The sequence below is a fragment of the Mustela nivalis genome, assembly GCF_964662115.1.
Source record: "Mustela nivalis genome assembly, chromosome: 1".
In the NCBI taxonomy this organism is placed as follows: domain Eukaryota; kingdom Metazoa; phylum Chordata; class Mammalia; order Carnivora; family Mustelidae; genus Mustela; species Mustela nivalis.
The window spans coordinates 68,924,725-68,949,854 of record NC_139020.1 but is presented as its reverse complement, the minus strand read 5'-3'; the positions used below and the strand labels follow the sequence as shown (position 1 = coordinate 68,949,854).

The window sequence follows — 25,130 nt, the reverse complement described above, 5'->3', positions numbered from 1 at the left end:
TGAGAGTGTATAGATAGAAATGGACTTCAGGGAGTTCTTACAAGCCAGGAGAGCATAGAAAGGCAATGTATATGGATGTGTCTGCCCTACTTACAAAATCAGCCACTTTAGGGGTATGTCTCTGGTTTCTGGATCTTTGGCTCACTGGCTGAGGGATTGGGCTAAGTCATCTAGCAATTGGGATCTCAATTTTCTTTACTGCTATGGTAAAAGGATTTTATTATTTTGTAATGGAGGGACATTATACATGTACAAAATTTTGGCTTTTGAGTAAATACATGATCCCAAGGTATTCTCTCTATGAGGTACCTGGTACACATGCATACCTAATTTCTGACCAGGTAGAATTTTTCTTTTGGAGAGTTCTATTTTCTAAAAGTCACTGGGTTACTGAGCCGTTACTTTAAATTGAATATTGAAAATAATTCAGCAGTATTATTTATAGCATAATCTCTAATGCAATTGAATCCTGTCATAGAAGCTGCTTTTCAGTTTATAAAGATAACCAAAAAGCACAGCTGGACAGGTTGTTTGAAAATTCATTTTTATAATCTATTTCCCAGCTGAGACTTTGGGGGTCAGGTTTTTGCCAGAAGCAAACTTTCAGGGACTGTCATTAAACACCAGAAGAGTAAGATTTCTAATGGCAACATTGACACCATGTCTAATGATTTCTCTGCTTCCAGGCATGGCTGTAATAAAGGCAGTTTCCATTTTTAGATTCCTGGGGCACATTTTACATCCACTGAAGGCAAAGGAGGAAGAGAGAGGCCACTGGCATACCTCGTTTTCTCATACAAGAAGTTAAATAGTATAGCTTGCTATTTATTCACCTTAGAATGAGCTCCACCTAAGAAAATAAACATATAAAAACCTGAAAGAAGAAAAAAGTCCTTATTACTAAGTAATGCTATTGGGCTTTCTGGTGTGATTCCAGACAGTAAAAGACTCTGAGAAATTTATCAAATATAGTAGGATGAAATTATATGATGTTCTGGCCCATTTCCTAGGGAATTGACCAAGATGTCTGAAAGAGGCACTCAGCACACACAGACAGCAGACACAATATTAACAGTTAATTGGTCTCAATCCCAGGAATTGAGGAATGTTCTCCTGTTGCTCTCAAGTGACAAGGGCCTAATTACATTGTCATGATAAGCAAAAGTTGACACTTGGAAGCTCAGGTTCTGCTTCTCTGTCAGGTTAATTCTTGAAAGGTTCTTCTAGCTTAAGTAGTCAGGAAAAGGAGAACTTGGGAAAGTCTTTCTTATTTACAATAGACAGAAATGAAAGACCTCCAAATGAAATGACTATTACTGGACATGTTTAGACTTTGCTGGATCTGAGTAAGTTGTCTTATTACATCTTATCTCCATCATCTCTCGACTTGGGAAAAAAAGTTGACTGAAACTCTTAAGAAGGCTTTAGCTTAGAGGTGAATGTGTTCTATCTGGCTTGCCAGCAATGCACTGCATGACTCGATGGAAAATATATTTCTAGATCTCAGTAAATAAAACAAAACACTGTGAGGGCACTTGGTTTGAATTGCTTCTTAAAAGAAATTTGGTCATTTTCAGCTTCTAAGAACATGTCATTAGGTGACATCTCTTTGCTTAAAACTGCTCTTACTTCATATTGTCAGAACCATGTGAATCCAACTTAATTAGCCAACAATTCACCAACAAATGAGGTGCATTGAGTGTTTTCCAAGCCAAAAATAAAACCTGGAGTCTCAGAATATTAGGCATTCAAACTGTAATAGGCATCCAAAATTCTCAAGGGGATTAGTTAACCAACACAGTGAACCAAGGGCAAACATACAACGTTGCCACCTCAATAAACACAGGTGTAAAGTACATCTCCTTGCATAATAACTCATTAAGTCACACCTGCATTTTCTTGAACTGAATAGCTCATCATTTCAGTGTTCAAACAATCTTGCACAAGCAAATTGAGTAGTGGACAAATTTAGCCACGCCTTTTTCACTGTAAATGTTTTTAGTCATTATTTAATGTCTCCTTATGGGGCCAAGAGGCATAGGAGGGGGAAAAAAAGTCTTTCTTTCTCAAAAACCCATTTTCTTCATAGGCATGTATAAAATTGTTGGAAGATAGATGGCACAAATATATAACACATGGATGAAGGAGAAAGTATAGTCAAAGATAATTCTCAGGTCCCTATATCAGCTTGATCAATGGTCCATTCCTCCAAAATGGGAATATAAGTGAGTGAGTACATGCAATAGAAAAGGAGACACAAAAATTATTTCATTAGAAAGTCTTCTGGATTCTATGCAAATGTGAAAACTACATGGAAGGGTATGATGGGCAATTGGACATGAACATCTTGGGTGAGGTTTTTCATTAGCCATTTAGGTGACTCTGATGCAAATAACTCTGATGGAAATGAAAACTGAATAGACGGGGAAGCTTGATGAACACCAAGTCCTGAGACAGAATAGCGGAGATATAAATGAAAAAGTGTTTTTTTCTTCTTTTCTAGACCCAAATTTAATTTGCACAAATACCCACTGCTATATTTTGAATGAGATTTTTTTTTTAAATGGAAATTTATAAACCTTGCAACATAGAGGGGAAGTAACTCTTAAATGCATGCCTACACTGCATTGGAGAAACCAGGAATAAGAACATAGATTCATGCTATTTTCTATATTGATTTTCTTATATTCCACAGACTCATGATTAATCTGCCAACTGTGGCGTTGCCAAATATGGTGAGCTAGACAGTAATTGTGCTCTTTGGAAACTTGGAATCTTTCATATTCCCTGAAGGAGTTTTCCATTTCTTTAAATCTTTGACTTCTCAGTTCCAGGTTCACGTTCAACGGTGGTAGTAGGAAACCTGTCAGAAATGTCTCTTTTTACTAGATCAAAAATAAGTAAAAGCGTGGCATATAAAAATAACCCATCAACTTTAAAACCCCACAGAGTACCATCTGAAAGCAAGACACATTTTTTCTTTCTCTCTTGTTCTCTGTGTTCTCATAATATAATCAATATATCCTGTCCAAAAATGCAATATTCTTTAGTCTTAGAAACCCCTCAAGTCTGCATTTAATGTCAAAGAAAATCATGCTCCTTGTGACAGACGTTTATTTTTCAGCTTCTGTATCTGAAGGCTTCATCAACTTTTAATGAAAAAAGAACTACTGAATAATGTTATCAGTAACAAAGAGTGTAGGTGACAATCAATACTCTTGAATAAGAAAATTTAAATATTAGGAGAAAATGGACCCTGCCACTAACAAATCCAGATAAACATCTATTTGTATGTGAGGATCAAAAACTAATTTCTCTTGCATTCTCTTTTCAAAGCAGAGGAATATTTTTTGAAATAGAGATTCATTCTTTTGACCAATCTGCATTTCCTCGCCTGATGCCTGTGGGCACTGTTATAGGAGTTGGGGGCAATACAAAGAGGGAGGGCGTAGACCCAGTGCTTAAGGAGATCTAGGTCAAGAGGGAGACTCCTGGTAATCTAACTGACAGGAGGTCAACGTGACGCTGAGGGCCCCATGTAATTCTTCAATTCCATATATGCAGACCTTGTAGCAAATGTAAACACTGATCCACTCAGATCACAGACATTTAAGATTGAAAAGTACTTAGAGATCTTCTAGAGCAGTGTTTGCCAGATTCTCTTGATCCTTATTGGCCCAAAATAAAATAAAATAGCTTTATCATTCCCTTATTTGCAGACAAGTATAATTTTTGCCCACAAAAGTACTTACATACTTGAAAATACACAAAAAGTTTAATTAAAAACTGATGTTTTTATATTTTCTTTCATCTTTCAATGGGTTTTCTTGTACATTCCAACTTAATGAATACTAATGCAGATCATCTTCTTTAATTCATTGAGAAGAAGACAATGGACCAGGCAATGAATTTAAATTGCACAAGGCATCCAAGTGGATGAACTGCAACCAGATAGTTCCCAGGCCTCTTGATGTCTACTGTAGTACATTTTTCCTTATATAATTTACAATCACACACTGAACCTTGATCATGTAACCTTATGTTTATATATATGCAAAGACATAGACATAGACAATATTTAGTAGTACTAATGCTCTCTGAAAGGGTCCAGAAATGGGAATCAAGGACAACAGTGTACATGGCACTCTATTAACCATATGTTAATTGTCCTATGAAAATTGATCTCTGTGGAAAGAATGTCCTTGCCAGCAGAATCATTATTTTTCCCAAAGAATTATGGACCTCCTCATGCTGATTCCTAAATTTCCTTAGTTGCCAATTAATTTGAATTTAACTGTGTACTTTGTGGTTTCTCAAACAGCTCTTTTAGCTAGTGTGATAAAATATTGGTTCTAGTTTTTGTTTAAAATTGCACAATTGAGTCCCTACAACCAACCCTTTCAGGATCTTGTACACTACTGAAGTCTCACTGTGCAAACAGTGAAAGGCAATCTTGTGCATACACATGAGTCAGAAAGTATTATTATATATTCTAGGCCAAGAAATATATTTTCTTGGCCTAGAATATATTTTATTCAATCAAGAAAATATATTTTCTTGATTTCTTTCAGAGCTCGGATATTTGTGAGCACGTTCCCCTCTCTGTGGACTCAGGTGTATGGACTTGATTCCGTCCGTCATTACCACAGGACCCCATAAATAGAACTTGAATCCAAAATCTTAGACATGCAATGTAGCTATTGCACTTAGTGATTGCTTGTTTTTGCAGCAGAGATGGAAAAAGAATGATCAGTTTTATTTTTGTTGGGAAGAAAAATGTAATAATGTTTGCCTGCATAGGACAGACATACTGGATGTTTCATATTTCCGATTTTTAGAAAAGAACAAATAAAACATGTAAGACAAATGCTTTTGTACTTATAGCAGTTAGTTTGACAATTAATACAGTTTAATAATTGTTTATTTTAATAAGTTTTTCTAGAAAATTTAATTAATTAATTAATTAATTAATTCTATTTGTATTTATGTCCTAACCTGTAATTGATTAAAACCCAAAGCGTGCAGGTAAACTGCACATTTCTCACACATGCTCCACAGTCTCCTGCCTCTCTCCCTTCATTCACATTGAATTCCCTACTCCTGATTCGTCATCCTCAAACTCTTGTCATCTTTCAACACCCAAATACCTCTGCATCTTTTAGGAAAATTTTTCCCATTTCTCTTGCACCTTCCCCAGCCCAAAAGAAATCATAATCTCTCAGGATTTCTGTTTTCTTGTCACCAACTACATTATACTTTCTATTAGATGTCTTTGTGTACATGTTGTCTCTGTGAGAAGACATAAAGCTGCTTGAAGTCTAAGACCAGCTTTATCCATCCTTGTGTCCCCCATAGCCATAACCTGTGTTTACTCACTGAATGACCTCCATAGATAAATAGGATTTGAGTAGATGATAGCAGATACCCAAGATAACTTGCAAAAATCTAGTACTTAACTAGACTATTACTGAAAATTGTCTAAATTTGGATTATTAGGAATAAAGAGCTCATTTTCATTTGGTTTTTCTTGGCACAGGAATTACTGTGGAAGAAATGGCAAAAAGTAATGATTAAGGATATAGAATATACAAGACATGTACTAGATCCTTTCTACTTCTTCCCCCAGCAGTGTATGAAACAGGAAGTATTGTGTCTATCTGTGGAATCAGCTAAGCTATTCCTTCTTTTCATGTCTTCTTTCTTTCATCTACTTCTAGTAATTATAGTAAAATCTGGGATGTACTTATTAATGTTTATTTTATGAAGCATGTTAATATCCATGATATAGCTTTATATTGAGAACAGACCTCTAAGACGGATTCGATACTACCCAAATGAGAAAACTGACTCTTAGTTGGTGAAGCCATTGGCCAATGTAACCCATTTTCTACCTATAACCATAACCAGAGAATGGCAGCCTGAGAAGGGTGGAGATCTTAATGACCCCAGGCCCTGAAAGACACAAACCACACAATTACTTTTTTTTTTAAGATTTTATTTATTTAATTGACAGAGATAGATCACAAGTAGGCAGAGGCAGACGAAGAGAGAGAGAGAGAGGGAAGCAGGCTCCCTGCTGAGCAGAGAGCCCGATGCAGGACTCAATCCCAGGACCCTGAGATCATGACCTGAGCCAAAGGCAGAGGCTTAACCTACTGAGCCACCCAGGCACCTAAACCACATAATTACTTTACAACTCTTAATTTTACTGACCAAATCTAGGTGTTATATGTTCTCTTTGACCATTTTGTTTTTATTTTTCTTTTATTGGGTTTTTAATTCCACTTTCTTTGAGTCCATTATGTCTGTTGTCTAGCTTCTTGAGGTAAATCGTCCGATTCTTTTTTTTTTTTTTTTCCTAATGGAATGCATACAAGTCTGTAAACTTCCCTCTGAATAATCTGGTCTCATCTCATTGGTTTCGATAAGAAGTATATTCTACACTCCCTGTTATTTATTTCTACATAAGCTCAAATTGCAAATTTGATTTCATCTTCAACTCCAATTTCATCTAGAAGAATACAGTTAAAAATACCTAATGGATACATTTTTGTAGATATGCTTTTTTTGTTAATTTCCAATTTTATAATATTGTGATTGAAGAATGTGATTTATTTGCTTTTTTCTGAAGGGGAAAATTATTCAACAGTTTGATAGAAAGAAAAATATATTATCAATTTTATTCCAAATTTTTCATAAATAATACTAATATAAAGAAAAAAAGTTAAACTCCTCAAATGTCTTTGATAAATAATTGTTCCATGAAACTGTAATTATTTTATGGAATCCTGTCAATTCTGCGAAGTTATGAAAAGAAAAATAAAAACTAAAAACACAGCAATATAATTTTAAAACTTTTTGTATAGTTAGTAAAAAACATTTTGGACCACACAAGGTCAAAGCAAGCCATACAAGAGTTGGTGAACTGAGACTTAATACCAAAACATTGGTCAGAGATTTGCTTCTCAAAGTGAGATGCTAGGATCAGTGGCATAGACATCCCGGGTAGTATAAAATGCAGAATCATGGGCTCCACTCCAAACCTACTGAAGAAGAATCTGAATTTTACAAGATTCCCAGGTGATTCCAATGTACATTAACATTCAGAGGCATTAGGTGGAGTTTTTTTTTTTTTTAAAGATTTTATTTATTTATTTGACAGACAGAGATCACAAGTAGGCAGAGAAGCAGGCAGAGAGAGAGGAGGAAGCAGGCTCCCTGCTGAGCAGAGAGCCAGATGCGGGGCTCGATCCCAGGACCCTGGGATCATGACCTGAGCCGAAGGCAGAGGCTTTAACCCACTGAGCCACCAAGGCGCCCCTAGGTGGAGTTTTGAAATCTCTCTTGCCTAATCCAGATGCTTGGGTCATAGCTGAGCTTTCAGGTGGGGTCAAGAAGATTCTGCTGTAGGGGGAGGACAGTAGGATATGCTGTAAATTTAGCATAACCAGGAAATGACAAGGACAAGCAAAACAGAGGGGGAAGAAACAGCAAGCGAGAAAATAAAGGAAGTGGGTTTCTCTGAGGTGAGCTGCATCTGTCACTTGGACACCAACATCAGAATTCACCGTATTCAATGTCCTTTGACCTGAAAGTCTGTGGTTTAAAGACTCAGAAACATCTTTTTTCTACACAAAGGGGACTTCCTGAGTTTATCTTTAAATCTCATAGCTCACTTGAAAAAAATTAAGTTTTTATGATTAGAAGGTATGGTAATGATGTGTTTTAAAATTTTATTTTAGAAGAGTTGTCTCCTTAAAAGGATATGTGATGGTCCAGGAGTTTGTTTTGTCTTTACCTTTTGAGAAAGTTAAGCTGGGCCACCTCTACTCAAATGTCTAAAGGTTTCATTTGGAACCAGCATTAGTTCCTCATCCTAAAATAATAAATAAATAAATAAAGGTTAAATTGAGATGTTAATCCTAGTGAATTAATAAAATAGTATATAGGAAAATGATAGACCCAGGGAACTGGAGGATATCCAGACCCTTTATGAAAAGAGTTTTTTTTCCCACAGCAGCTCGGGCAGATAATCATTCAAACCTTTGGTTTGGCCCCAAAATTTCAAATGATAGGGAACTTCTCACACTTCAAGGCAGCCACACTATAGGATAGTGCTCATATTTTGGAAAGATCATATGATTCGGAGTCAGAAGACACGTGTCCAAGTATAACCCAAGCCTCTTTAATAGTTCTAGGCCTAACTTATTTCCTTCCCCCAAGTCTCTTGTTCTAATCTAGTCGCTCAAACTCACACTTTTTTAAAATGACAATTTTAACCATAAGTAGAATTGAAAGGAGACTGAGGCCAGTCCTCTGGGACTTGGCACAGCATCTCCGCTGCCACTGGCATCCTCCATTGTCCAGTTATGACAGGACGATATGGGGAAAATCTTACTTCCAGGTGACAAAACTTCAGTGTTTTCCGGGAACCATCAATGCTTAGAATCAGAAGGGACACACAAGTGAGTACTGGTCGGGATTCTGTCAGGAAAAGAGAAACCAGTTGGCTATGCCCAGAGTTTAATGCGGGAGATTAGGTGTACAGATGGTAGAGAGTTGAAAAAATACAAAGGGAGCACTGAGGCCATACAGGTAGTAAGTGCTGGCAGGAAGTGTGAACCCTGGGTCAGGAGGGCAAAATGGAAGAGAATCTGTAAGTTCCTAAGAGGGAACTGTGGGAGCTTTGACCCAGACCTCTGAGGTCACTGGCTGGCTATTGCTTTTTCTGAGGAAGGCCCATGAGGCTGGAATCAACTGGAAGCTATGGTGAAGAACCACTGCTGAGATGCCGCTGACGGGAGCAATAGGCAAGCAAGAATGCAGCGAGGCCTTTTCTCTTCCTCTTACATCCTAGCCTCACTCTGGGGCTCATCTCAGCAGAGCTTAACAGGCTATGGAGAAGAAAGATGGGGTCTGCAGATCCCCAGCCCCAGGATCACAGGGAGAGCACAGGCAGGTGTGTTTGGAGCCGAGACCCTGGTTTGCTGACTCACACAGAGAGCGCTTGGTGCCCTCCATCCCCCTGTAGACCCGAGAATCTGAGATCCAGGCAGGTAAGAGAGTTGCCTAGGGCCCCATCTACCAGTCGGACAACTAGTGCTGGCAGGCATAGGGATGCAAAAATATAATGACAATGACAGCTAAAATGCACTTTCCAGAAAATATTGTGTTTATTCATTTGAGAGAGAGAGAGAGAGAGCATGGGAAGGGAGAGGGTCAGAGGGAGAAGCAGACTCCCTGCCAAGCAGGGGGCCTGGTGTGGGACTCAATCCTGGGACTCCAGGACCACGAGCCAAGCTGAAGGCAGTTGCTCAACCAACTGGGCCACCCAGGCACCCTAACATGTACTTTTGTAAGAGAAAACCCTCAACTCTGAATCCACTTAAATGGCAGAGAATTTAGAGGTGTATTTAGATGAGACATTTTCAAAATATGTTTTGGCTTGTAAAAGTCATACTAATTACAGTAATTTGTGTGGGTTAATTAATACTAAAGTATAGAATTATGATTATGTAGGCTAATACTGAAGATTAGATCAACTCAGTTGTTATACTTTAATTACACCAAGCCTCTGGTCATATAGGCATACTTTTCATTTGTTTGTTTGTGTGACGCATCTGTATACACAACTCAAAAAAAAAAAAAGTATTAGCAGAGGCATTGCCTGCTAGTGTTCTAATGGAAGCAAGGAAACAAAACCAGCTACTAGAGAATGTATCCTCAAACAAGATACCAGCCTCTTTGGATATATAATCTTCATCATCATATCTCAATTTCTCTGGGACATCAGAAATGATATTTTTTAGATGGCTTAAGATTACCTTAAAACATTCACAGATGGACTGGTACAGGCAGTAAAGCACAGGGAGTTTGTTAAATTTTGAAATCTCAGTTCTGCCACTTTCAAGGTGACCTTAAGTAAATTACTTTTGTTTCTTACTTGTTACATGGGAATAGGAATATGCATTAATTTATTCAGCAAATATTCACTGAATGCCTACCATGTGCCTGGCTTTGCTCAGAGGGTTAGGGACCAGTCAATCCCCCTGAACTCAATGAGCTTTCCTTTGCCATTCTGGAAGGCAGAAAATAAACACAGGAATTTCCAAAATGTTAGGTGGCAGTAAATAATATCAAAAAGAACAAAGAAAGATAGGCAACTAGAGAATGATGGAAGGGATCATTTTTATAGAATGCATGCAGAAGACGTGTCTGAGAGTGTAACATCTTAAGGGAAGGAGAGAGCCATGTGGATATCTGAAGAGCTTTCCAAATAGTAGGAATCAGAAACTGAAGGGCCCTGCAGTGTGCTTAGCAAGGATCTAGTGTACTGCAAGGTATGAGTATAGCAGGAGATGAGCTTAGAGACCTGTGGGTAGGGAAGAAGGGGGCCAAACTAGATCCTAACAGGGTCTTTTTGTCATGGGGATCTATTACAAAGTTTAGGGAAGAGAACTGACATGATCTCACATGATCTCAATCGTCTTAAAAGAACCACTGTGGCTGGATGGAAGCTAGATTGCAGGAGCCTAACAGGGGAGACAAGCGGACCAATCAGTAACCTGTAATCTAGGCAGAAAAACAACAACTGTGGCTTGGAAAAGGATGTTAGGGGAGGCAGTGTTGAGAAGTGGCTGTGTTCAGGTAAGTTTCAAAGGACAAGACAATAAAATCACTGAAGCGCAGAGAGAAGAAAAGTAAAGGGTGATCCTGAATTTTGGCCTGAGCAGCAAGAAGAATGGAGATGCTATCACTGAGAAGGGGAAGACAGTAGGAAGAGCTGGTTAATAGTACTAAGTCTATTGTGAAATAATAAATCAATGCAATAGATAAGATGATGTAAAACAACAACAGCAACAACGGTGTGTTCTTGGCCCGCCATAGGCATTCAGCCAGACTTAAATCCTCTCCCTCTCCTTTATAACACTTCTTTGTTACCACTTCTTGTTCTCAGAATACATTTATACACTACCCACACATACTCCCACCCCTTTTATTCACAACCTCTCTGCAAATCAATATACAATCAAACATTTCCACATCAGTGGGAGGGTCAGCTAAACCTCACCCAGAAAAATCTCCAACAGACTACAGAATCGGCAGAGATAGGTAAATTACATTTTAAATAAGGAAAGAAAAATATTTGATAACAAAACAACATGTATGGCAATCTTCCTAGTGCCTCAAAGTACTTAAAGTGCTTCAGTACCATAAAAGTTTCCCAGGTATTGGTTGTTTTTTAATAGAATTTTTGTGAAGAGTAATACACATTCTTTATAAGCATCCCTTTCTTAGAATTTTTGAAGAAAGGCTAAAAAACCAAAAAGTTACCCAAAAATCTATAGAATGCTTACTGCATATATATTTCTTGGCAAAATTTCCTAGTCATTCTGTTGCCCAAAATTTTGAAGCAAATTAAAAGGATATAAGACATGTAAATGGCTATGCACTTGTATAAGTAAATATATCTTTTTTTTAAGATTTTATTTATTTATTTGACAGAAATCACAAGTAGGCGGAGAGGCAGGCAGAGAGAGAGGAAGGGAAGCAGGCTCCCTGCTGAGCAGAGAGCCCGATGCGGGACTCGATCCCAGGACCCTGAGATCATGACCTGAGCCGAAGGCAGCGGCTTAACCCACTGAGCCACCCAGGCGCCCCTAAGTAAATATATCTTAACAATACTTTATCCAAAGCGAATCCAAGTAATAACCACCATATAAATAGAAACATACAGTCTACGTACCAAATAAATAAATAAATAAAAGCTTGGTTCTTTAAAATTCTTTATTGTGGATTCATTTGCAATGTCAGTATTCAGTTCACATATCTCTATACTCTTAAGAATCATCAGCATTTAATTTATGAGTGTTTTTAGTTGGAAAGACTCTGCTGCTTAAAATTCAATTCGATCCCCTTGGTCTGACTTGAGGAATACTTACATCTTGTGTTTTTCCCAAAGCCCTCCTCTCTGCTCAATTTCCCATAATTAATAGAATCTTTAATCCAAAGTATAATGCCATCCCCACCAATTGCCTACCCCAACTCAGAGCTGATAAGAGAATAGCAGCCCAGAGACAAATACCAATGTTTGTCTCATGGTTGCTAGTCCTCTATCCCCAGGGAACATCTAGTGTATGTATGGCTTCATGTCACATAAAGCTGGGTATACTGATAGCTTAAGAAATCAATCCTGCAGTCAGCCTAGAAGCAGCTGAAGACTCACTATAGGAAGGAAGCACACAAGAACAGACCAGCTTACCTTCAAGGAGTGTGTGCCTTGAATGTACTCACTAAGTTCTTCAGCAGCAGAAAATAGAACACCCAGCTTTGTCAGGGAGGCACAGGGCCAAAAAGGACCTTTCTCTCATGCTTGGCAAGTAGAGGTATTGGCAGGGGCAACAAAACCCTTATAGATTTCTTAAGTTTGTGACTCATGGTTTTCAATACTAAATTATGTATGATGGGAACCTCTTCAGATTCCTCAGGATACCCAGTGAAAAGCAAATGTTTGAGTGAGTGTGCCAGCATCTAGGAGAAAATGCAAAAAAGCAGTTGGCACTAGCTATGAGAAGACCGGAGTTGCCCACATAGTCTCTTGTTCATGTTTCCCCAAGTATAACTTTCTTAACTCATGATCATAGAATCATTTATCCTCAAGAAGAATGTACTTCTTAATACTTTTCTTTAGGTTAATCCTGTAGGACCCATGTTTAAAACAAGTAGAAAGGTGTACGCCAATACAAGATCCTTTTAATTATGAAGAACTGACAATTATGGTAATTATTAGCAGTTTTAACTCTACTGACATCAAGTCCCCCTCTTCTTCTAGCTGATGTGGCCCTACCCATTGTATTAGATGGGAAAGAAAATTGGTTTTGACTGGTATGTTTTTGAATTTCAGGAATAGTTGCTGTTCTCTTCTGTGGAGTCACACAAGCACATTATACCTACAACAATCTGTCGTCCGATTCCAAAATGAGGACTAAACAGGTAAAAGAAAAAATTCACTGCAGGCTTTGTCTCTTTTCACAGTGTAATGGTTATGTTGCAATGTACTCGGAAAGAATTTCATTAGTGAAGGAAGAAAGTAAGCTTAAGGCTTCATTATAGGTTGGATATTTATAGATTTTTTTTTCCTCCAGGATAACCATTAACAATTCTCTTGGTAAGCAAAAATATAGTTATAATAGTCTCTCCCTCCTGAGAAATGTGGAACATAGACTGTCAGTCTTGAAGATGAAAGGCCCACAGTCAGTAATAATTCACAGTCACTTACATCTAAAAGCATTATAAAGCATGTGAGATAGGGTAGTTATATAGAGAGAAGGAAATGAAGAAGAATAAGGAAGTGATGTTTGGTCTTTAATTGGGTGCTTTCGCTTCTAAGTAAACTCAGCTGCTAGTTGTCACACTAGCAGAATGTATCTCCCATATGCCAAAAACACATGTGTTTGGATATTTGTACATGAACCTTCATAGATTCCTTACAAAAACATGCTGCACAGCCCCTCTGCAGCAAGAACTATACTAGGTACTAAGGATAAAAGGACATGGGATATGTCCTTGCTTTTAGGGTTCATTACCAAGTCTGTTGATGAGGATAAGGATGTAAAAGGAACAATTAATTATCCACAGTGTAATACAGATTGTGATAGAAATATCTGTATACGATGTTTGGGGAGCACTCATTAGGGCATCCTCTTTAGTTAGGATTGGGAAGATGAAGAGAAAGTTTCCAGAGATGATGTCCAATCTGAAGCTTGAAATACAATAGAAGTTAATTAGGTAATCATGTGGAGTCTAATGAAGGGTGGGAAGGTAGCATGAAGAGCATTTGAAACCAAAGTTGAGGATGGACAAAAATCTCTGAAGCAATTGATTGAAGCACTATAACTAGTTCTGTGTGCTAGGGAATGGGGTAAGGCTACAGTGAGGGATGGATCCATAGAGCGAGAGACCAGTTTACGTAAGGACATCCATAGCTTGTGAAGGAGTGTTTAAACTTTGTCCTAAAGGTAATGGGGAGTGTCTTAACCAACAGAAATGTATTGTATGAGAAATGTAGAAGTCTAAGTTCAAGGTGTCAGCAGAATTAGTTCCTTCCGAAGGACTGTGAGGGAGAGTCTGTTCTATTCCTTTCTCTTAGCTTCTGGCAGTTTTCCAACAATCTTTGGTATTCTTAAACTTGGAAACATGTCATCTTACTCTCTACCCTTCATATTCACATGGCATTCTCCTTATGAGTGTTTCTGTCTCCAAATGTCCCTTTTTTTAAGCAAATCAGCCAGATTAGAGGCCCACTCTTCTCTAGTATAACCTCATTTTAACTAAACTAATTATATTTTACATGACCCTATTTACAAACAAGGTCACTTTCTGAGGTATTAGGGGTTAGGACTTCAACATATGAATTTTGGGGGAGCCTGCATTCAGCCCGTAACAGGAAATCACTGAAGTATCTGAAGAAAAGTGATTTTAGGATTTTAGGATAATTGGAGTTCCATTTTAGAAATATGACTCTGGTAGACAAGAGAAGCATGGATCAAATGACATTTGTCATTTGCTGTGAAAGAAACAACCATACAACCTAACCTCGGTGGCATCCAAAAATAATGTTTATTTCTTACACATCTGCAAGACTTAAGTCTAGAGTGGGCTTGGCTGGGGCATGTAGCAGTACCATCTGACTGTCACTCTTCGCCTAGCAGACAAGCAGGCCCTAAGGTGCAAGTCCATTTCAAGCCTCTGCTTGCATCACATTTTCACATCCTATTGACCAAAGAAAATCACATGCGTAAGCCTAAGGTCAAGAGACTGACCCGGTCACCAGCCCACAGTGGGAGAGCGCTGCAAGGTTATATGGTTAAGGAGTGTGGATAAAGAGAATAATGAAGAATTGGACCAAATGTTTGCAACCTACCCCAAAATACAAATGGAGGCAGAGAATCTTCTATTATAAGCCCAAAAATGCTGAGGATATTTAATATGATGTTAGAACAATGGGGGTGGAAGCAGCCAAAGTGACATCTGAGCAAAATGTAATTGGCCAGAAGTTCCTAAACAGTTTTTGAAGACCTACCTTAAAGCTCTAAAATGGTAATTAGTTTCCTCTGTCTTTGTCATGTCCCAAGCTTAGCAGGCTGTGACCCTACCTCCTACCTACCTAGGCCTCTCCCAGGACAGCCTTCCCTCTCTGACCATCAGGGGAATCATAAAGACACAATTACAGATTTTTTAAGGACACACAGTTAAAAAAAAAAAAATGATACCAATACCTAGCAACTTCCAATATAATATCCTTTTAATTATAGAGACTACAGCATTCTCTAGGGCTTAAAGGGAAATATCTTGGGCTGGTTTTTTCTTTTCTGACTTTGACTGGTTCTCTGAGCATTTGTATTCTGGAGAACTGAACTCTGGTTAGGGACTTGCACTTTTAAGTCACACTATCTAGACTGCTCAGCAGAACTTCAAAGATAACTCATCTCATGGCAAGACAGCAACCTAGCACCTACGGGAGACAAAGCCAAAATCAGTGCACCACAGCCTTCTGTTCTCTCAGTGATTTGACAAGCATTCCCTAATCGACTTCCAGCATCCGGTTTTATAATGCTCTCCTTTAAGGAAGGACATTTTTACAAGTTCATTCTTTAACATCTGATACTTTCATCCCTCCATCTTCGTATCCCCCTTTACATCCCTTCTTGGGTGTCTAATTCATAGTAGAAGCTTAATGAATGCCTTCCCTTCTTCATTTCTTTTCTCTCGAGATTTGTCATTTGTCATTTTCTATTTCTTTTATGATTGAATATTCTATTTCTTTTATATATTTTATATATATATATATATATATATATATATCATGTATACATATTTATACACACATGCATACCTCCATGTTCATATTTTCCACACTTGTGTACAGAGTCTGAGGTCATCCTTTGAAAGAAATGAGATCCCAGACCTTTAATGAACTTCACAGAAAAGCAGCTCATGGCCACATCTGTACCAGTGTAGCAAACAAAGCTCAAACTCCACGTGGGAAGCCAATTACAAGTTGTAGAGAAGTTGAGGCAGTATTATAGAGGTTACCACTATGTCCTCTCTGAAACTGGGGAAGATTTGCAAGATATTATTGGTTGATAATACATGGTTATAGAGAGCAGTATCTTCCTCTGTACCTCCCCACACTGTGTTCACTGTCGGTGAGACTTTACTGACTTCCTTTGTTCCCATTAAACAGTTCCGGGGACAGAGGTATAGAGCCTGTGTTAGTAAAAGTAACACAGGCTCTATACCTCTGTCCCCGGAACTGTTTAGTGGGAACAAAGGAAGTCAGTTAGTGAAGTCCAAGGACAATCTATGAAAATCTACTTTGTATTATAAAATTCAAAGGTGATATGGTTTCTAAAGAAATTTTATTCATGGACTGGGCCTGTATCAGCTAATCCAATAGCTACACCTGGATACAAAGACTTTTGAGAATCATATATCCTTTATAACTTCAAGAATTGGAGTGCCTTTTTTAAAATTGCATTTTCACTTTAAAATATGTTTTGTGAATTGATTTTTACTCCAACCTATGAAAAAACATGTAACATCACTATGTGTTAGGCACAAAGCAGCATAATAGAGACACTTGATTTCTGTTACTCACTGCAAGGATTTATATTTTGATAGCAAACCATTCTATTAAAGACTATATGAACATGTGCAGCAATCCCTTTCCTTAGACTTGCAGTGTTTTGCTTTCTTTAGGGTATGTACACCTAGCCCTAGAAATGACAAATACTGTAAGCCCTTACTCTTGCCCCAGAAACTGAATACTGCTAGAGGTACCCAAGATGGACATCAGCACATAGCAGTATGTGAGCCTAGAGGTCTCACCTTGAACCATATAGAAGACTCCATACAGACTTCATGATACTACTCATACAGATCCGAACCTGCCTTCCAACCCTTTCCTCCTTCATGCCCTCACTTGCTAAACTGGCCTAGACGCTGATAATCTGGGCCAAACTCCAGGGTGTTTCCAGAGCTATCTTTACCTTGCCTGAGGCTGACTTGCAAAACCATGCACTTCCCTACCAACCCTTTTAACTAGAATTTCTCCTTCCCTTCCTGCAGTTCCCACCTAAAAATTATTTTCAACAGATACACATGAGCCTATAATTTTTTTTAAAATAATGAACATGTATTATACATTAACATGTATGAAGTAATTATTTTATTTACTTACTACTTATTTTTTTTTACCTGAGAAGTAGCTCTCCTTATTTTCACTGCTTACCTTCATTCATTTTTTTTTCCTTCATTCATTTAACTAACATTTTTTGAGAGCTTATTTTGTGCTGGTCACTGTTCAAGGTGCTGGAGTAGAAGAGGGAAGAAAAAAGAATTTCTTCTAGTAGAGGATATATTTTTTTGTAATCAGAATAAATATGCTAGATATGTAGTGTGTTTAAGGCAAGTCATAAGGCCAATAATAAAGTAGACAAGGGAGTTAGGTGTGTAGGTATGGGAGGCAGTTTGCAATTTTAGATGGGGTGGTCAGGGAAGTTCTCAATAAGAAAGTGACACTTGAAAGAAGTAAAAGGGAGAGTTATGTGGACATTTGGATCAGAGCTGCCCAGAAATTGAGAACAACAGGTATATAGGCCACCTGAGGCAAAATGACCAATGTGGACCAGGAGGGAATATGACAGACGGTATCAAGGCAGTGACATGGACAGGGCATGGAGAACCTAAACAAAGTGAAGAAACACTGGAGGCTTTTAAGTAAAGGCACTGCATAATATGATTTAAATTTTCAAGAATGGAGGCATCATTTATTAGTCAAAGAGCACTGCAAGACAACAGGTTTGAGGGACAATTCAAGTAGAGCATTCACTTGTTACGTTTGAGATGTGTATTGGTCAATAAATGGAGCCACTAAGTAGCTTGCTGAGTAGCTCCATAGAATTCTGGAGTTCGGGAGAGTGGTTGAGGTGAGAAGTATAATTTTGGAAGTCATCAACATAGAGATGATATTGAAAACATGAAGCTAGATGAGATGTCTAAGAGATTAATGGGGAGAGATCCAGAAATCAAGCCTTGAGGCACTGCAATGGTAAGACACCAGGAACAAGTAAAGGAGCTTAAGAGATAGTAGCCAGTAGGGAGAAGGAAAATAAAGAAAATATGGTGTCTTGGAACTCAAATGAAGAGAGTCTCTTAAAAAAGGAGCATGATGAGTTATGACAAATTCTGCCGAATGGTCGAGTAAGATGAAGAACATGAACATCATTGATGACATTGATAAGAGCCATATTGGTGGAGTGTCAGGGTAAACACCTGATTATAATAGGTTCAAGAGAGGGTGGAAGGAAAGAAATTGGAAACTGCATTTATGGACATGTCTTCCAAAGGAGTTTTGCTGGGAGCAGGGAAATGAGATGCTAGCTAGAGGGAGAAGTGAGGCTAAAAGAAAAATCTTTTTATTTTTAAGGTAGAAAAATAGCAGTACTTTTGTGTGATGATAGGAATAATCAGAAAAGAGAAGACTGTGTGGTAGCAGGTTTGCCAAAACTTGTAAGTGGTAGAGGCATATTTTAAATTTCGATCTTTTGACTTTATAGTTCAAACTATTTTGCCTGTTAATAAATATGTTTTTCTTCTTCAAAGATTTTATTTATTTATTTATTTTCAAGATTTTATTTATTTGAAAGAGAGAGAGAGACAGAGTACATGAGCAGGGGGAGGGGCAGAGGGAGAGAGAGAAGCAGGCTTCCCACTGAACAGGGAGCCTGATGCGGGGCTTGAGCCTAGGACCTGGGGGTTCATGATTCCAGGACCTTGGGGTTCATGGCCTGAACCAAAGGCAGATGCTTAACTGACTGTTACTGGCACTCCAGTAAATATTCTTTGATTAATAGATGCAATAGCAGGAATTGTGGAACATAGCATCATTTATTCAATAAACCTTGAATGGATGGATAGATGAATTAAAGAATAAATGAATGGTGATCTTTATTATACTTTCAGTTAATTAAGATAATGAGTCATTTATCTTGTATTTAATTCTATAATCTTTGAAAACCTGGCAATCTTAGTGCATTTTAATTTTTTTACTAAAGTATAAATTGGGGTTGACATGGATATTTTCATTCAGTTGTTTTTAAAAAGCCAGATTCTTTGTCTGGCATTTATGAGCAAACAATGGCATCTTCATTATAGCACATTCTTTCCAGATGCTTATTTTATTTCTATTCAACCCAGATGATATTTTGAGTGTTTATCATTATTGAATGGAAAGGCAGCAATGCAGATCCAAATTTATATTTCCAATAAGAAAATGGTGCCAAGTTGGATGTGCTGTGCATGACTTTATAAGAAAACTGAAGCAAAAGATCTGGAACGTGAGAGAGGTCAGATGATATGGTAGAAAGAAGACTGAGAGTCCAGAATGCTGGAATTTGTCCCTCATCTCTATAAGTAATGGTGGAGGCCTTGGATAATTAAATTAATACCTGTGAGCTTCTGTTTTCTCATTTGTAAAATGAATGAATAACCTGTATGACTGAGTTTTAGGGATCATGCTTTAAACCTAACATCCTGTGACTTGATATAGAGCATAAGATATGTATCTGGTTCCTTCTCGCAGACTAGGACTGGGCAGAGATCACTTGCTTACGGACTGCAATGCATAAGGATGGGGGCGGGGGGAGATCCAAGTTTGCCATTGATCTTGAGGACAAATTGTTGGGTAGACCATGTTTAAGGAATTGTCAAATCAAATCCAAGGATGAAGCAATCAAAAACCAAAGTCCCTGGTTCATCCTGGAATGAAAAGTTTCACTGAGGGCTGGGTATTTCCTATGGAAATCTCCTATTCCTGAGTGGTTGCAATGGCTTTTCCTAAAGACTGTCTATATTCTTGAGGTGGAGAGTACAGAGATAATTGTTCCCACTGAGTCTCAAAATCTGACCAAAGACCTTTCCAGCTTTTCAATTCAAGCATGGACTAAGCACCACTGAAGATACCATGCTAGAAGCCAGTGAGACAAAGACAAATAAGACCCAATTCTCATCCTTAGGAGTTCCTGATACTGCAGGGGACACACATTTGCATAGACACACATGTATATGCACATGCTAGCACACACATGCACAGACAACAGCCCCACATGACAGATGTTAACACAGAGGAATGTGCAACAGGTCATGGGGGCCAGATGACTGAATTGCTTCCTGGAGGCAAGGTGTTCCTGGGAAGCTGCTTGTGGATTGGAAGTTTGGATAATTAGAAGATTATAAGCAGACTTCATGGGGGATGAAAGCAAAGTAGTGAACTCTGACTGGGATACCCTTGGGGAGGTAGGTAGGAGTGTGTTGAAGCCGCTGATAAAGGTTGGGGAGCAGAAAGGGAAGGACGTGGGAGAGAGCTGAGAATTAAAATGAAGAGGTGATTTCAGACAGAACTTTTAGTGTCTCACTGTGCCTCATTTAGGAGAACTGTATCCTATAAGGCTAATAACTGCCTAAGGCTTTTAGGCATAGAAATGATGATGATAATCAGATTTGTGCCTTACAAAGATAATGAAGATATTATCATGAAGGAAATGACAGCAATCTACGACATCCATCTCACTGCTCACCACACTTCCTTTTGATAAACTACTTATGTATATAACATCTAAATTTATCTTAACCTTCTGTACATCTAGACCTATTTTTGTCCTTTCTAACTTCTTTGGATGTTGTGTTCTATGTGAAAAGTTATGGAAATTTGCCATTTGATTTTTGCCTTAAACTTAGGAGTTCATTAAATACTTGCTGAATTAATAAATAAATGAATGAATGAATGAATTATGACCATTAGCATTCCAAGACAAAAAATAGAGGGGAAACAATATATGCTAATTAATGGTTTTATTTAATTCTGATATGATGCATTAATTTAAATGTAATGAGTTGGATGCATAAAGCAAATGTCTAGGGTAATCCTGAGATACTGAAAGAAAGATCAAGCACAATTCCATCACTTGTGTGAGTTTCCTGCAGTGTACCTCTACCTTATTGATTTGCATTACAGTGGTTTTTGATTATGGTTTTGTGCAATTTTTCTCCGTCAGTTTTAACAAAAGCAGGCACGTTCCATCCCAGTTACCTGTTCCAAGGCACAGTGGAGAGAAAGAGAGAGAGAATGTCATGGGCAACAATGCCCCTGCTTCCCTGGCTTCTGAGAAGTAAGATCAAAGATATCTTCATAAAGCATAGAATTGCCTTTTTTATTTTTTTACTCTAATTACATTTCTTTTGTCAAGATTTCTACCACTTTTCTTCTTCCTTTCATTCAAAGTACCTTTAAAAATGCCATCCTAGAAGAGTTGAATTTATAAATGATGGCAAAGTGTTTAAATTTCTCCTTAGCTAAGCTGGTGATTCTTTTCAATGAAATTCATTATATTGTATAAAGGACATTTAGTAGTTCAGCTAATAAGTGTTCTTTTTAAAATGCTAATGAGAATGGAGCTCACACATCATGGCAAGAGCACACTGTACTTTCAGTGCCCAGAAAGAATTCTTGTCTGCGAACCCTTACTCCACAACCAGTGTGCATTATAGTAGGGGGTCACAAATGACCATTTGCACCCTCAGTTGTGGATACTTCCTATAGGCCAGATACTGAGGCCCAGAGAGAAATAAAGCTAAGTAAGATATGAACTATGCTTTCCCTTAAAAATCTTTCATGTAAATTTTTTCCTTTGGTAAAGATATAATTGTACTGTAAATTCTCAATTAAATCTTAGCTACTCTTTTAACCACACATCTGTGTTTGTTTATCATAGTATATAATTGCAGTTGAATTTTTTAAGTCATAAAATCCAGCAAGTTCAGGAGCACACGGGTGACTCAGGTGGTTAAACATTCAGATCTTGAGTTCAACTCGAGTCATGATCTCAGGGTGGTGAGATCAAGCCCCGAGTTGGGCTTCAGGCTGGGTGTGGAGCCTACATAAGGTTCTCTCTTTGCCCCCTCCAACCCCCACCCCCACTTATGCACATTCTAATAAAAAAAAATTGAGGAAGTTTAGAGTAAGGTGGGACTATAAAGATAAACTTTTAAACCCAGAATTGTGTTGAAGGAAACTGAATCCCAAGGAAGTTCAATGACTTGGAGGGGTAGAGTCAGTTCTCCCACCCAGGGACCAAACTAGACCTAAATCAGTGCTGAAGGGATAGCAGCCTTTGGTGTATTAATTATCTGTTGCAGTGTAACAAATTACCCCATAACTTAGAAGCTTAAAACAATAAGTTTTCATTATTTCATACAGTTTTTGAGGGCTCTGAGTCCATGAACATCAGTTTGGCTGGATAGTTCTAGCTCATAGTCTCTCATGATATGACTAAAAATGCTGTTGTCCAAGGCTGAAGAATCTGAAGATTTGGATGGGTCCGGATGGCACACTACAAGATGGCTTACTCACACAGCTGTTGGTAGAAGCTCTCCATTCTTCACCATTTGTCATCTCTAGAGCTAGCTGCTTGAGTGTCCTCCATGATATGAAAGCTTACTTTCCCTCAGAGCAACTGAAACCAGGAAGAGGAGAGGGAGAGAGAGAAAATGAAGAGAGTAGAAATGAGTTTTCTTAACTGTCCTCTGAAATCACACACTGTCACTTCTACCATAATCTGTTTGATAGAAACAAGTCGCTAAGACCAGTCCACACTCATTGGGAGGGGAATTAAGCTCCATCTCTTGAAGGGAGGTGTATCAAAGAATTGTGGACGTATTTTAAAACTACCATATGTACCATACCTGATGATATTTTTGGAAATGATTTTTTGATAATGGTTTCAATTTTTTATATGGTTGAATGTTCAGGTTTACTACTTCTTTCTATGTTAATAACAATTGTTGAACTCTATATTGTGCATGGCACGATAAATATGTGTCTCTTAGATTATCTCAATTAATAGACACTGAAAGATCCATGAGGCAAATACCACTATGAATCACATTTTGCATAGGATAGAGTTGTGCATCATAACCCATTATTATTCTTCAATATTGTTTTAATACATTTGACCATATACCTTTCCTATAGAGAATGATATGTATGTATTTACTCCCTTTTTTAACTTGCAAAACTGCATATTCTACCAATCAGTTTAAGAAACAGCTCTTGGATTTTCTTATCCATTCCACTACTATTTCCTCTAATTCATTCTTCTCCACTTTATCACTATTATTGTCCCTCTTCTCCTTAGGCTTCTCTTCTTTTTCCCTCTTTCCTTTAATAGAGGGTAATGAGCCCAAGTAACTTTTTCCCTATTGACCACCACTCCTCCCTTTGCTCTTCTTCTTCCTTAGCTTTAACACTGGCTTCAAAGAACCTTAATAAGGTAGAACAAAAAAAGTCTTTTCATTTTCCACCGAAGTATTGGTGCTATCGCTTCTGTTCTGTTCACCTCTTTATCTTGTGATAGATATTTTATTCCATTTTGCTAGTTGGTTTTCTTTTTTTTTAATTCATCAGTATTCCACACACTGAGTATTAGTTGTTTTCTTCTTCTTCATCATCACCATCATAAAAAGCCATATTAGAGTCACCTAATGGGACTGTCTTTATCTCTACACAATAAGCAATATCTTTATGACCCATATTAATTCACCTTTAAATTTCTTGCCAACAAGATTTCAAAGTCTTCTCTTACTTTTTGTCTTTCTTATCTTCCAGAACTCCAAGAATGTATACTTATTTCATTTAGCTTTTTCTAAAATTTAATTTTCCTTTTTTTAAAAGATTTTATTTATTTATTTGAGGGAGAATGAATGATAGAGAGCATGAGAGAGGAGAAGGTCAGAGGGAGAAGCAGATTTCCCAAGGAGCTGGGAGCCAGATGAGGACTCGATCCTGGAAGTCTGGGATCATGACCTGAGCTGACGGCAGCTGCTCAACCAACTGAGCTACCCAGGCACCCTAAAATTTAATTTTCTTAATACATTTTCCCCAAAATAATGGCTTTGTATTCTTTCTCACTATATAGGGCCTCAGCCCCTCAAAGAGATGATCCTCTGTCTCTCTCTTACTTTCATTCTTGCTCTTTGTCTCACTCTCTCATTCTTTTGCCTTTAGAAAACAAAACTAAACAAAATACTGCCATAAACACTTGAATATCAACATATAAATATATATTATCCATGTCCTTCTATGTATGGGTCTGATTCAATGTGTAATGGAAAAACTTATCTGAATAGGGTTTAAAAGATTGACTGGCTTGGTCCTTGCTTTAATGACATTCAAGACAGATGGTTGCTCATTACCTTAAAATTTCTAAGGATGGCAATGGTATAACCCCCTTGAATAGCCCATTATAGTTTTATTACCCTGTTTGATAGGTGCAGGTATGAAGGGCTTCAGTCTCATAATGGCATTTTGGGATGATAAATTGAAATTACTGTAATTTTTCTACTCATTTTAATTAAATTTTATTGATGCAGCACAGAAAACATCAAGGCTGAATACATGTGCTATAGTGTGTGTTTGTTAAAGAATGTTGCCAAATTTAAGGATGCCATTTCCTTGATGGTCTTGAAAGTTGCAGCAAATGGATTTAATAAAATGTTAAGTCTTTGTGCAATTCCTTCAGAAGAGAAATTGAATTGCTTGTGGAGACAACAACTCAAAAATCCAAAGAATCCCACCAGTGGAGATATGATAGAGAACCCTGATTAAAGTACCTGAAAGGGAAATCTAATAAATAAGAATAAAAATTTGATTTTAGGAAAGTCACTTAACACAATTGTTCTGGGTTACATTGAGAAAGAACTTGACTGGAATCAGGAGTGGCTGATCTGTTCTTAAGGGAGAATGTCCTTTATAATGGAGCTGCTTTAACAGTGAACATCTAGGTAACAAGCTATTTCTGACATATTTTTCCATTGGTTCCAAGCTGTTAAAAAAATTATGCCTGAAGACTTACTTCTTTCCCCCCTTTTTTCTGTGCCTTACTCTATTCAAATTAAAGTTTCAAGGACAAATTAGAGGGACAAAATATCTTATCAAAAATAAAGGACTTATTCTATTGGGAAAGAATGTCTAATCTCTTCTCAGTCACTCTAGGTAACTGGATTTGCACAAC

The 25,130-nt window shown here is 37.8% G+C and overlaps 1 protein-coding gene across 3 annotated transcripts in view; it reads left to right on the top strand.

The window, feature by feature from the left end:
- Window positions 1–25,130, top strand: part of SLC9A9 (solute carrier family 9 member A9) — a 679,861-nt gene that overhangs the window by 396,427 nt on the left and 258,304 nt on the right. For all 3 annotated transcript variants that reach the window (XM_082713071.1, XM_082713070.1, XM_082713072.1), the window contains one exon: window positions 12,905–12,993. In XM_082713071.1, coding sequence (XP_082569197.1) covers window positions 12,905–12,993 — 89 coding nt within the window. The remainder of the gene's footprint in view (window positions 1–12,904; window positions 12,994–25,130) is intronic.